Source organism: Condylura cristata, unplaced genomic scaffold (assembly GCF_000260355.1).
Source record: "Condylura cristata isolate star-nosed mole 26May11 unplaced genomic scaffold, ConCri1.0 scaffold00011, whole genome shotgun sequence".
In the NCBI taxonomy this organism is placed as follows: Eukaryota; Metazoa; Chordata; class Mammalia; order Eulipotyphla; family Talpidae; genus Condylura; species Condylura cristata.
In genome coordinates this window covers 5,118,668-5,132,186 of record NW_004567112.1, presented here as the reverse complement: position 1 = coordinate 5,132,186, position 13,519 = coordinate 5,118,668, and the positions used below count along the sequence as shown (strand labels likewise).

Here is a 13,519-nt window from a genome sequence, read left to right as displayed (position 1 = left end):
CATTCCTGGCTCAGCTGCAGTGTTGTTACTTAGTTTCGTTGCACCTCATGGTCCAGATGTCCCAGGCAGAGACCCCGTCCCCTGGACACAAGTCTCTGGCCAAGATCTAGGTTAGTGCATACCCCAGCCTTCTCCCTTGAGTTGTTGGGGTTTGGAAGTTGCACAGTCTTGGTCTCCAACTTGAGGTTGGGAAGCTCAGAATTTCCAAGAAAGGGCAAAGGTCTCTTCCTCATGTGTCTTAGAAGTGAGGGCAGTGCTGGGGCAGGTTTCACTGCAGTCCCCCAAATTTTCAGTTGGCAGCCCTCACGGTTGGTCTGGACATGTCCACTCCTTACCCTAGTGGCTCCCCGGCAGTGAGTCCCAAGATGCGTGTCTGGGTAAGAACTATCTTTCATGCTTATGGTTATAATTTACTGCCAGCTTTTGGAGTCGGGCTGCTGTTAAGCAGTAAGTAGCTCACAGTTACTTTCTCTAGACCTTTTCATTCTCAGCTAAATCTTCCTTAGGGTGACATTTCAAAATTGCATGGCATACCCTGCCTTCTATGAGTTAACAGAGAAGGTGGAGTTATTGGATGTTATGTTTGCCTAAATAAATGAGAGTCTGCCCTGTAAAAATGATTGTGAGCCTCCCACGGCGCTCATCTTTTGAAGGCAACTGTTCTCAGGAAGCCCTACGAGTCGAGGGTGAGGGCTGAGCTTTAAAAAGCGAGGATGCAAAGCTAGGAATAGCATATCACCGTGGTCTGGAGCACTGGACTTTCTCAGGGAGGGTGATGCCCCTTCTCTGTTCTGGCATCTTCTGCAGGCAGAGCCCAGGAACGCCCCTTGAATACGGCACTCTTCATGCTTCTACCATCTGTCAAGAGGAGGGAGATTTGTCCCATAGAGCACTGGGCTTTTCGGGATTTAGGCTGCAGAGCAGGCGCTGTCAGAGACCCTTCTAGAGAAGCTCTGCTGTGCTGAATTCTCCAGAACAATAAAAGTCTCAGTAAAATTCCTCCGATCTGTGGGAAGGCTCATACACTGTAGTGTCCCCCTGCAGGCCTCTGGCCAGTTGACCTCTGCGCATTTTGCTCTGAACCTTTTTTGTCAGATATAGTCTGGGTTGTCTGTCTGAGGCTCCTCTCAAGGCTTCAGTGCTGGGGTGGGGAGGTGCCTCAGACCGCCCTGAGCCAGGCCCATTGGGCTACTGACCACCACGAGGGCTCCAGTTGACCCCCTGCCCCCACCCTGCTCAGCTGCCCTGCGTTGAGGCTCAGCACAGCCGGTCTCGCCTGTCTCTGTATCTGTGTGGCGGCCGATGCCAACCCTAGAGCCGCTATGTGCTACTCAGAGGAACCTCATTATCAGCTTGGTCTACCTCCAGAATACTGAGATGGCTTTCACCCTAAACTCCAGATCCCCACTTTTTTCTGTCTCCTTCAGGCTTGTGGATCAGAGATTGATGTTGTGGTTACATCACGGTCACACATTTCTAACTCAGCTCCTTGGTGCTTTTTTAAAGAATCTCTCTGTGCCACAGTGAGTCCCACAGACGCAGAGGTTGGGCATGGATGGTGTCTGGATTTGTGTAGAAATCTGTGGCATTCCCTGAGGGCTTTTGAGATCAGGTTGCAATGCTTGTTCCTACAGACGTTCTCCATGCTCAGCCCCACGAGTCCAGGGATCAGAATGAGCCAGTCCCATGGGGAAAACTCAGCAGCCAGCAGGTCAGCCCTACCAGGAAAAGTCCTCCGTCTTTGCTGGGTGATCTAGCAGCCTGTTCATTACCATGCAGAACACAGAGAAGAAAGCCCAGGGATTTTCTTGCTCCTCCCTGCAATGAGACCTGTCAGCAGTGCGCCCCGGTTTCCAGATGGGAAGCTAGCATTTTAGGAAGGAAGGGTCTGTGCACAGTACGTCATCAGAGAACCTCTGCAAGGTCCCCCTGCTCGTTTCCAGTGCAGACACGATGCATGCCTCGTGCCTCGTGTTTTAACGGCAGTGCTGCCCGTGACTCATGCTCTGCTGTCCACCACAGCTGCCTGCGCAACCCTCCATTGCTGTCAACTCCGCTATGTCCAGTCATTTCCTCTCCACCCTTAGGATGATCAGTTTCCTTTAGACAAAGGTGGTCATTCAAACTGACCCCTCCCATTCTCTCTGCTTCCCAACTTGTTCAAGGCAGATGATTTCTGTCTCTATCACCGGCCTATGTCCTTGGTGACTAGGCTGGCCCTTCCAGAGTACTTTCTGCTTGTAGAACAACACATTTATCTCCCTGGATGGCTGTGAGTTGCTGGAGGCAACTCCTTCCCCCAAATGCCCCTCCACTGCTGGATTCATACATAAATCTCCGCTAGTATTGAGTAGTTAACATTTGTCAAAGGGAAATGGTAGCTCAAAGGCCTTATTACTCAACCAAGCGATGGAATAGAGCATCTGTAGACATGATTGCTTCTGCACGGCATTTGACCTCCCGACACACCAGCTTACCTTCTATGCAGCTAAATAACCACACGGGAGTGGGGAGGTCCTCGCAGGAAAAATGCTGCACCTCTGGTCACCTGTGCCCACTGGACAGCCTGTCCTGCACTTCGCAAAGTTCTTCCACGCTGCTTGGAGGAAGGCCCCATGCTGTCTCTTTGACAGTGGTGTCTTCCAGAAGTTCCTGCTATTTTAGGTCACAGAAAACTCCAGGTGGGCAAACCTGAAATCCCAGTTTGGGGATTGACCCTCTCAGACACAGGGACTTGTTTTACACAGGGGACATCTGTTGGTGCGTGATGGCGCATCCAGGAGCTCGCCACCAGGGGAGATGTCCTGTTTCGCAGGAGGATCCAAGCAACTGCTCTCACTAGACTTATGTCTGAGAAGGTTGCCAGAGGAAGTAAAAATATTATGTTTCTTGCTATCAGTAAAAGAAGTTCTACACACTGTAGTATTAAATCTGTTCACATCAAGCCAGGAAGTGATAGATGGACTCCTCTGTGATAATGAAAATTTCAGGGAAGAAGGAGAGATAAATTTCATGTCCTGGGGCCTTGAAGTGTTATGAGTCACTCGCTAAAGTCCTGGGCTAATTATATTTTACTCTAGCAACCAAGTTTCCTCTGTTTTTGTAAGGTTGGGTTCCTATTTCTACAGTCACCAGTTAAACAGGATGATGATGTCACAGTGATGATGCTGATGACTGACTTGCGAGCCAGCTGGTTATTGTTCTGTCTGTTGGTTTTGTTTTGTAGCGGTATCCTTGGCTCTTGCTTTGAATGGAGTCTGCACAAACACTATTAAGTTAATAGTGGGAAGGTAAGTTCCACCAAGAAGCACGGGGTGGCTGAGCCCCCTAGGGCCACCTGAAAGGCGCCTTGGCCACAGGGCACTGGAGGGGACAGAGTTGGCCTCTTCTGATTGTCCCTTAGATAAGTGTCCCCATGCGCTTTCTGTCCTCAACACAGATTCTGCGTCTCCTTTGAATTGTGGTTGCTTTTTCTCAAAGCCAGAGGTCATAGAACAGAGTGTCCACTGGCAGGCCTTTCTTGGGGTTTTGACCCCATTGTGGGCATTGTCAGGGCCACCCACTGATAACCTGGGCCTCATCACTCACTTGGCAGTTTTGCCCTGAAAACAAACAAACAAACAAGCAAACAAATCAACAACAACTATTTATTGTTCTCTTTGGGGAACTAAGAATGGATTGGCATTTGAGCTGTGGTGTGGGGTGCCTTTCTCTTACCCCGGGAAATGATTTCTGTTCTCGATTTATCATATTTCTTCAATCAGCTGCTCTGGAAATGAGCTAGTCACTATAGAGACAAGTGGTCAGAGGCCTGAATTTGAGACCTCACCTTGGCTCTGGCTAACTGTTGGACTTGGGCAGGGTAACTCCCCTCTCAGAACCTCAGCTTCTTGGTGAGGGTGCCTTGGAAGCCCAAGGGGATGGGAGGTGGATGCCCTTGGGCAGGACAGCAGTGCTTGGCATTGTGGGGGTCCAGATTAAAGACTGAGCCTCTGGCCCTGTCCTTGGGAGGTTCTGGTTCCGCAGCTAGACAGCCATGCTTGGTGAGGCCCCGGAGTAGGAGGGGGACCCTGCACCAGGAGTGCGCGTAGATATTTGATTTTGATCACCGATGTTGACATTGATAGCTACAAATATTGCAGGGTTACGACTGGGCCTCAGAGCAGGGAGGACCAGTGAATCAGTATGTAGGGACTATGACCTGATATGGACAGAAAAGGGGCCTGGCCTGCTGCCTTAGCCAAACCTTGCCCATGGTGGGCATTTGGAGAATATTCCTTGAATCCCTGTGGAGAGGTTGACCATCATCCTATGTGGGGCCCTCCCTGAGAGGCGGAAAGGCTGGGGTGACAGAGTAGGTCTGAGCTGCTGGGGCTCAGAGCTTGTCTTTGCCACTTACTGGTGACGTGTGACCTTGGGCCGGAGTGTCACTCCCTACGCCTCCATTTCCCCTCCTGTAAAGTGAGACAGCCCCAGGATGGCGCAGGCATGTTGTGAGGAGGGGTGCCGTGTCCCTCACGCGGTTGCCTGGCGGCACTGTGTCTGGGACCCGTCAGGACTCAGAGCTCAGAGAAACCCAACTGGCGCTCTTGGGGCAATGTGGTTGGCCGCCCAGACTCGAGAGATGGGGGCACAGGGGCCTGGAGTTGGGGCCCCCTGACGCACCACCGAGTGGGCGGGACGCAGGTGGAGGCGGGATCGACACTCCCTGGCCGGGGGCTGTGCCTGGGTCCCGTGCGCCATCTGTGCGCCATCCCGTTAACCACCTGTGGCCTGTGGGTGGGGACCCGTCTCCCCTTTTTCAGAAGTAGAAGCTGAAACTGGGGGAGGCCCTGTGAGGTCATAAAACTAGTAAGTGGCAAAGTAAGTGGAAGCTCAGATCTTCCTGAGCCAGAAGCCTGGGCGTCCTGGAAGCCCGGGGGCTGGAGCTCGGGCAACGGTGGCAGGGGGTGGAGCGGGGAAGTGGGGAGCCGGGGCAGCTGGGGTTTGTTGGTGACGGCGGCGTTTATATTGAAAATGTCCATGGTGTCTTTTGTAGACCTCGCCCCGATTTCTTTTACCGCTGCTTTCCAGATGGAGTGATGAACTCAGAAATGCACTGCACCGGTGACCCGGATCTGGTGTCCGAGGGCCGCAAAAGCTTCCCCAGCATCCATTCCTCCTGTGAGTTCCGTGGCCGAGACTCACCTTAACTCGGTCATGTCTCCTGACCCCTGAGTCGCGTTTGGGTGGGTGGAGGTGTTCTCTTGTCTTCACTGCAGACGGCTGACTTAGTGACAAGACGCTCACGGGGCAGTAATACGTTTACAAGACATTGTGTGTTGCTTTCCTGAGCTTGTGGGAGGGCTATGTGACACTTTACCCATCGCAGTGACATTCAGGAACTTGACAGTGCAGGGGAATTTACCAAGCTCATGCTTTTCAGTTGAATGCTCTTGCTAATTTATTCCTTGTGTGTGTGTGTGTACCAATAGATAGCATACATGTGTATACATAAGCCTCTACCACCCCCCCAAACCCCACCCTACCCCTCACCACTGAGAGTCACAGATGGGTGATCTCAGGTGGTCGGGGGAGCTGGTATAATGGAAGGACCCACCTGTGAGTGGAGGAGTCCTGGCCCTCCAGGTATGTGCTCTGTGACTTAGCTCGCTGTGCCTCTCTCCCTGCCGTGTGCCTCTCTTGACTGGTTGGAGAGATGATTGAAATGAGCGATAATGACCACTGGCGTGTCTGGCGCACCCACCGTGCCAGAATGTTCAGGTGTGTGATGATCTTTACTCCCCTCGATATATAGGAAGTGCTTAGTGAAGTACTTGACATAAACAGTAGTTATTCACCTCCTTGTTTTTTATTGGCACATCCTGGCTCATTCATTCCATCAGTCTTTGTTGAATAGCTTACATGCCAGGCACTGAGCCTAGCGCTGAAGGTGCAGTGAGGCCTAGGACACAGGTCATGTCCTGGCAAGGCCACAGTCAGGGAATGGCAGGCTATGTACTAGCTTAGTGACTTTAGGGTAAAGGAAGAGGACCGTGGCCACAGAGGGTGGCCCCTGGGAGAAGACAGGGTGTTCTTGTGACCCCCAAACCCTTGATTCCCTGCAGGATGATCTTTTTTTTTCCCTAATAACTAAGACGTTCTCTGATAGTTGCTGGGTCCAAGAATAGCTGGAGGCCTTCCCTGCAAAGTGGCTGTTGGGCTTTTGGCTCAGAGCCACTGTAGACCAGGCTGTCAGCTACATCCGGGCACCAGGCACACTGAGTAAGTTGCTGCCGACCTGCTCAACCTCCTGCCAGGCCTGATGTCCCTATTTGGGTACAGGACCAGTGAGGCTCAGACAGGCTCATAACTTGTGCAGCGGTCTCTGAGGACTACTGGTGACTAAATACAACGAAGAACTCACAGTTCATGTTCACTTGCATAAATAACTCCCTGAGTTACAGCTTCTGTAGTCACTGGACGTGGGACTGAGTTGGATCGTGGACTCCAAAGCATATGTCCAAGTCCTGGTCTGCCAACAGGACAGTTGAAAAAGGGTCTTTGCAGATGTTGTGAAGGTAAGCATGTTGAGATGAGATCACTGTGGACCTCAATGGGTCTCAATCCGGCAAGAGATAACCCTTATGCAAAAGAGGCAGAGGGATATTTGAAACTCAGAGAGAAGTGGGCTGAGATTGGAGGATATTGCCTCAACCAAGGAATACGTACTTGCCAGAAGCTAAAAGAGGTGAGGAAGTCATCTCTAGAGCCTTCAGGACATGCCCTGGTCAAGGTTTTGATCTTGGCCTTTGGTTTCTAGAGCCTTCAGGACATGCCCTGGTCAAGGTTTTGATCTTGGCCTCTGGTTTCTAGAACGGTGACACGAATAAATTTGTTTTTAGTGACTGGATTAGTGATCGTTTGTCATAACAGCTATTGGGTCTGAAGACAGAGACTTTGATCACTTACATACCGTTGAAATAACTTCCTTTCTGTAGTAGTTTTTTCTCTCTGAAGTCACGTATTTAGTGATGTCTGTTTTGGAGGAAGCTGTATGATCCAGCTGGAGAAATCCCTGCTGTATTGAGTTATTTGTCTGCTTATTGCTGGGGACTCCTGTACTGGCATTATTGGGGGGGGGTTGTTCCCCTTTGTTTTCCATCTATTGTCTTGCCAGGTCACACAAGTTCTCTGTTGTTCTCGAATGTCTTTTATCCTCCCAAAGGCTTGGTGCTGAGCTTGAAGGGGCTTCAAAATTTAAAAGCAGTAAGAAATGAAACCCTCTAGGAAAACCTTAATCCTGATTTCCAAGTGGTTGGTGGAAGATTGCAGCACCATTTCATAGCTGCTGCTGCATTTGAACTTGGGGCGGAAATGACTCTCATGTGAATATCTCAAGCTGGAAGACTGCTGGGCCGTAGAGATTAGAGGCCAGATATGTTTATTTTAGAGGAACACACTTGCCTAGCAAATGCATTTTCTGACAGGGCTGCCCGCCAGCTATCTTGTCAAATGCAGGCTGATGTTCGATGTGCTAGACAAGTTTTTTGACAGTAGCTATTACTATCTTTTGCTTAAGATGCTCCTTAAAATGTTACAAATTCTTACTCTTTGGCTGACACAGAATCCTCCCCAGCCTCTAGGCTTTGATGGAGATATTTTTGTCAGCTTTTTTTTCCTTTTTTATGACAGGTCAGTGATTGCCTTGCAGAAAGCTGCCACAGCCACTTAGAAACACCCATGAGTGCTGTTCTCGGCATTTCTTGTTATAAATATTAGGAGCCCGAATGGCTGGTGTGACTCTTGAGATTCTGCTCCCTAGAAAGGGTGCTGTCTGTCCTTGGCTCTGGGGAAGGCACATACTCCTCATCTCCCTCCATAAAAACAATTGTGTAGCCATGTGTGAGTGAGTGGACACAGGAATCCTGGACTGAGTTGTCCAGTGCTGACTCCCCATGCTAGGTGAACATGGGTCGCTTCTGCTCTATTCACAGGTGACGCAACTTGAAGGTAGCCCATAGTCACACATCATCCAGCAGAATTTAAAAACAAACTCTGATTTCTTTTGGAAACAAAAGATCTTGTCCTTAATCCAACCACAGCAGCCAAACACTTGCGTGCCCCCCCACGCCACTCCCCCCGCCCCTCGCAAAGTGCTTAAGTTGCAAACCAGGACATCCCCAGAGCAACAGTCTTAGGGACTTGCTCCCCAGACAGCCTAAGCCCCTGGGATTGGAAAAGCAGAGATCACAATTTCAGAGAGCAAGCCATTTCCTTCGGAGTGATGAGGAGCTTGAGATTTAAAGTGGAGAAAAGCAATGCAGCTCTCCCTGAGGGGCTATTTTGAAAAGGAAATTGTCTTTCATTGCGTAAACTGAGCATTTGATTGGATATTGATTCAACTTCTAGAAAGAGGAGAGAATTCCAAGAGAAAAATAGAAAGGACAAGTGATGAATGCCAAATTCAGCGTTCAAGAATGTTCTCCCTATCAAAATGGTGGGAGTGAATAGAAGGTTACTGCTGTCCCGGGGTCACTCAAGTCCAGCAGCTGCCCATGTTTGTAAATAAAGTTTTATTGATGCACATAGAGGCACATTCACTTACGTAGTGTCTCTGGAGGCCTTCACTTTATAACAACAGCTCGAGTCGTTGCAAAAGTGGCAGATGGCCCCCAAAACTGAACGCGTATCGAGCATGCTCTGAACAAAGCGCTGCTCTTGAGGTTGGAATGAAGCAGGGATGAATAAGCAGAGCACAGAGGACTGTCAGGGCAGTGAAACTACTCTAAATGATACTGAGATGATGGTGCCCGCCATTACCGTGTGTCAAGCCCACAGGATGAACAGCTTCCAGAGGGAACCGTGATGTAAACCGTGGACTTTGGGTGACATGTCCGTGAAGGCACATCAGGTGTAACAAATGAAGACGGATGTTGATAATGAGGGAGGCCTACCAAATGTGGGTTACGTGGGAAATTTCCTGTACCTTCTTAATTTTTTTTCTGAGAATATAAAATGGCTCCAACAGTCGGAAATTAGCAGGACAAGCCAGTGGGCTGGAAACTCAGGCACTGTGTGCAGTCTGGAGGTAGAATTCTTAATTCCGAAAACTCAGTCTTAGTTCTTCAGGCCCTCCACCAACTGGATGAGACCACCTGCACCATAATGGGGCCACCCACACTGTGAAAGGGGAGCTTCCTTACTTAAAGTCAACGGATTATAAGTGCTCATCACATTAGAAAAGCAAATGGCTGGCTGTTTGAGCCAGCAGCTGGCCACTGCCACCTTGTGAACTTGACACAGCAAATTAGTCAGCACCCAGTTGTGCATTCCTTCCCTTTCATCTTAAGATCATAAATACCCTTATGATGGCCCACGCTCAGTGGCAGAAGGGCCAGACATTCGAAGGTCCATGTTAAGCCTCAAGACTTCTTTGATGACAGCCCTTGAGATGGACATATAGACCCTAAGCTGAGTGTCTGGGGCTTTGCTGTTGCTGAATGGCTCTGAATTAAGAAATTATCACAAGGGAGCATCTATGCTAATAAGCAGCCAGGTTTAACGCCATGAAGCATGAATATTTGATACTGTAGACCAGCTGGTCTGAGAGTGCTTCAGCACGCTTTGCATAAAGAAAGAGGAAGCAAAGAGAGAGGGAACTGGAACATTCCTTAGTTTTGCATCATTTAATGAAATGAAATTGCTGTCAAGAGGTTTTGCTGGTAGATGGGAAGTTCAGAAAATGCTTCCCTAAGACATGGGCTGCTGACGCGGGACACGGTGGTGATCAATAATCCGAGGCCGGCATTTTCTCTTGAAACTTAGAAATGAAATTCCAGTTTCAGTGTCAGGTCAAGCCCCTTGTAACTTTTTCCTTAAATTTGTACTGTCCTAGGCCTTCCCCTGTGGCGCATTGGGTTAAAGCGCAGTGCTATGGGGCTGTCTGCTCCCACTGCGGCATGGATTCGGTCCCCGGTCAGGGAGGTGACCCACACGGTGTGGCAGACTTCTCCTGACGTGTCTGCTGCCACCTCAGAAGTATACTCACCAATCGGCCTGTTCTGCTCCCCACTCTGTCTCTGGTGAATCCTTTCACCCTCTGCCCTATACTTCTGGCCTGTACCCCAGTTCCTGTGTGCATAAATAAACAAATATTTTTTTAAAAAAATACTTAAATCTTGAAGATTCTGGAAGCAACCACACTTATTTTGTAACGTCTTTCTCACTCATGGACTCTCCTTTGAATATGGACAAGGCTTCCTTTGAGCAGACTCAAACCTGTGGCAGGATGATAGTTCCTATGTTTTCCATTATCACCCCCTCTTCCTTTTTTCAAAAATATTTTTTTCTCTCTGCCATGGATTTTTTTTAAATTGACGTACCATTGTACGGCAACATTATGATGCAAGTTTTAGGCGTGCATTGTCACAAGTCAGTACATGCTACATTATGTTCAGGCACTAAAGTGTGGCCCTTCACCACACGGTCACTTCCCCACCCCCTCCCCTGTTAACCATTGGCCTAAAAGTTTATTTTTGTTTTATGGGATGCATGTGTTGGGTTGGGTGTTCTACAGCCCACATATGAACGAAATCACAATGTGTTTGTCTCTCTCCATCTGGCTTACTTTACTAAGCAGATTATCTGCAGGTCCAGCTGTGATGTAAGTGCTGCTAACGGCAGATCTCACTGCTGGGTACTTAGGCTATTCCTGGCTCCTGGCTGTTGTAAGTAGCGCTGCAGTAGACGTAAACATAATGTAGCACATACAGATGCTGACTTTACAATGCACACCTAAAACTTACATCATAATGTTGCAATGCAATGTTTCTTCAATTGCAAACGTGTGGGAGCATTTATCTCTCTCTCTCTCTTTTTTAAAAGATTTATTTATTTGCACATACAGAACTGGGGTACAGGCCAGAGGTGCAGGGGCGGCGACAGGATTCACCAGCAACAGAGTGGGGAGCAGAACAGGCAGATCATCGAAGTACACTGCTGAGGGGAGCAGCGGGCAGGTCAGGAGAGGTTTGCTGCTCCATGTGCCTGCCCTCTGGGGCAGGCGGGGATTGAACTTGAGCTGAAGTGGCTTTAGCTTCTTAGTGCTGTGCTTTAACCCGCTGCACCACCCAGGAGGGCTGCATTTATCTCCTTATGTTAGTGTTTCTGCATTTTGGGGCTAGCCAGATCCTGTAGAAGTTCCATGAACTTTTAACGCCACAGATACACTATATTCCTGCGTATGTACTGTGTGGCCCTTTAGAAGAGCATAGCAACTGAGATGTAAGATTTTCTCATTTCCAAAAACCAGTTTCATCTGTCTTGCGCTGGTTGCGATGCATGACCTGGGGAAGTAGATCTTAACCAGGCAGCTTTGCTCCCCTCTCCCCGCAGCTCCCTTGAGATTTTAGCAATAGCTGGAGACATTTCTGTTTGTCATGGCTGTGGGAAGAGGGTAGGTATTCCTGGCCTCGAGTGGGTAGAGACCAAGGATGCTGCTGTAGACACTGTATATACAGCATGCTATCATGCAATAGTGCACAGAGTGGGTTTTCCAGCCCCAGATGTCAGTGGTGTCCAGGTCGAGAAACCCTGTTCTAAGGTGTAGGCAACACAGTGCAGGAAAATGAGCACTCATGTACTAACTCATCCACTCTCCAAATTTCTGGTCTGAATAAATAGAATATTTTTTAGAAATGGATACTGTTTAATTTTTTTTTTTTTTTTTTTTTAAAGATTTATTTATTTATTCATACAGAACTGGGGTACAGGCCAGAGATGTGGAGGGTGAGAGGATTCACCAGAGACAGAGTGGGGAGCAGAACAGGCAGGTCGACGAAGTACACTGCTGAGGGGAGCAGCGGGCGGGTCAGGAGAGGTCTGCCACGCCATGTGGTCACCTCCGGGGCAGGCGGGAATCGAACTCACGCGGAAGCGGCTTTAGATTCTCAGTGCTGTGCTTTAACCCGCTGCGCCACCAGGGAGGGCCGGATACTGTTTAATTTTTAATTCAAAACGCTCTTCATGGTTCAATATTTGATTTTCATGGGGGAAAAAGATCAGGGTCAGATTAAAGATTATAATTAAAGCCTAGTGCCTTTTCCATTCTATCTTGACTTTTTATTATAAAGTTTCAGACACATGAAAGCAGTAATCGGACGACCCCCCAGGCTCGGGCATGACTCTGCCATCCTCTGTTCCTGTTTTTCTATGCCCATTTCAAGTGTGATAGTGAATTTCATTTTTTTTTTTTAGTATTTCAAGTAAAATTTGCATTGAAATGCACAGATCACCCATTTCTGACAAGTGAATGCACTATGTGGAGCATCTTCCTGTCAGACGCTCTCCAACATTTCTGTAACCCCAGAGAGGTCCTTTATGCCCACTTTCTTTTATTTTTTTTAAAAAAGATTTATTTATTTATTCGTACAGAACTGGGGTACAGGCCAGAGGTACAGGGGTGAGAGGATCCACCAGAGGCAGAGCGGAGAGCAGAACAGGCAGATGGACAAAGTACACTGCTGAGGGGAACAGCGGGCGAGATAGGAGAGGTCTCCTGTGCCATGTGGGTCACTCCCTGGCCAGGAACCGAACTCAGGCTGCAGTGGCTGCAGATAGCTTCATTGCGCTTCAGTACTTTCCTAAACTTTAGATGCGCTTGGCCTATTTCAGACTTTATGGAAATGGAATCACAGCATGTGTTCTTTTCCTGTGTCTGGCAGCTTTTGTTCAGCCTAATATCCTGAAATTCTTCATGTTGTTATGCATATCTGTAATTTCATGGCAACGAATGACAAATTGCTTATCCATCTCCTTTTGATAAACATTGGGACAGTTTCCAGTTTTTTCCATTGCCAGTGGAGCTGTCTGAGCATTTGCGTGCCAGTGTCTTTGTGGACTGTTGCCTTCTATCTTGGCTGACCGCCCATGACTAGGGTGGCTGGGTGAAGGGTTAGGCTTAATGTCCGAAGAATCTGTCAAATATCTTAACAAAATGCTTGTGTTGATTTTTACTCCCACTGGCAATGTTTGAGAGTTCCAGGAACGTTCCTGGTGTCTTCACCAATGTTTGGTGTTATCAGACTTTCTAAGCAAGGTCCTTTCCTTGGGTGTGCATGCTGTCTCATGGTAGTTTTAATTGCATTTCCCCGATGACAAGTGATCTTGGGTATATTTTCATTTGCATATTGAGTGTGTTTTTTTTTTCATGAGTGGTAGTTTGAAATTTGGGGTAAATCTAATTTATCACTTTTTTTTCTTTTGTGGCTATTACCTCTTGTGTCCCAGTTAAGAAATCTTTTCCCGTGGCTCCAGTCTCAAAAAAAGAGATATGATTTCTTAGAGTTTTGTTATTTAGACTTTTCTCAAGTTGACTGCTGTTCATTGTCTAAGGGTGAATTGGAAATTTCTGTTTTCCTATACTGATGTCCATTTTTTAGTGCCATTTGTTATAAAGACTTTCTTCTCACTAGCTTTGGTTCCTTGCAGAAATCAGCAGACTGTTTAAGAGTGGATCTATTTCTGCCCACATATACAG

At 48.2% G+C, this 13,519-nt stretch overlaps 1 protein-coding gene across 1 annotated transcript in view; it reads left to right on the top strand.

Moving 5' to 3' along the window:
• The window catches only part of PPAPDC1A (phosphatidic acid phosphatase type 2 domain containing 1A), an 88,426-nt gene that overhangs the window by 44,001 nt on the left and 30,906 nt on the right, over nucleotides 1-13,519 (top strand). Inside the window, exons 4-5 of the mRNA XM_004680388.2 lie at nucleotides 3,227-3,290; nucleotides 5,039-5,163. Coding sequence (XP_004680445.1) covers nucleotides 3,227-3,290; nucleotides 5,039-5,163 — 189 coding nt within the window. The remainder of the gene's footprint in view (nucleotides 1-3,226; nucleotides 3,291-5,038; nucleotides 5,164-13,519) is intronic.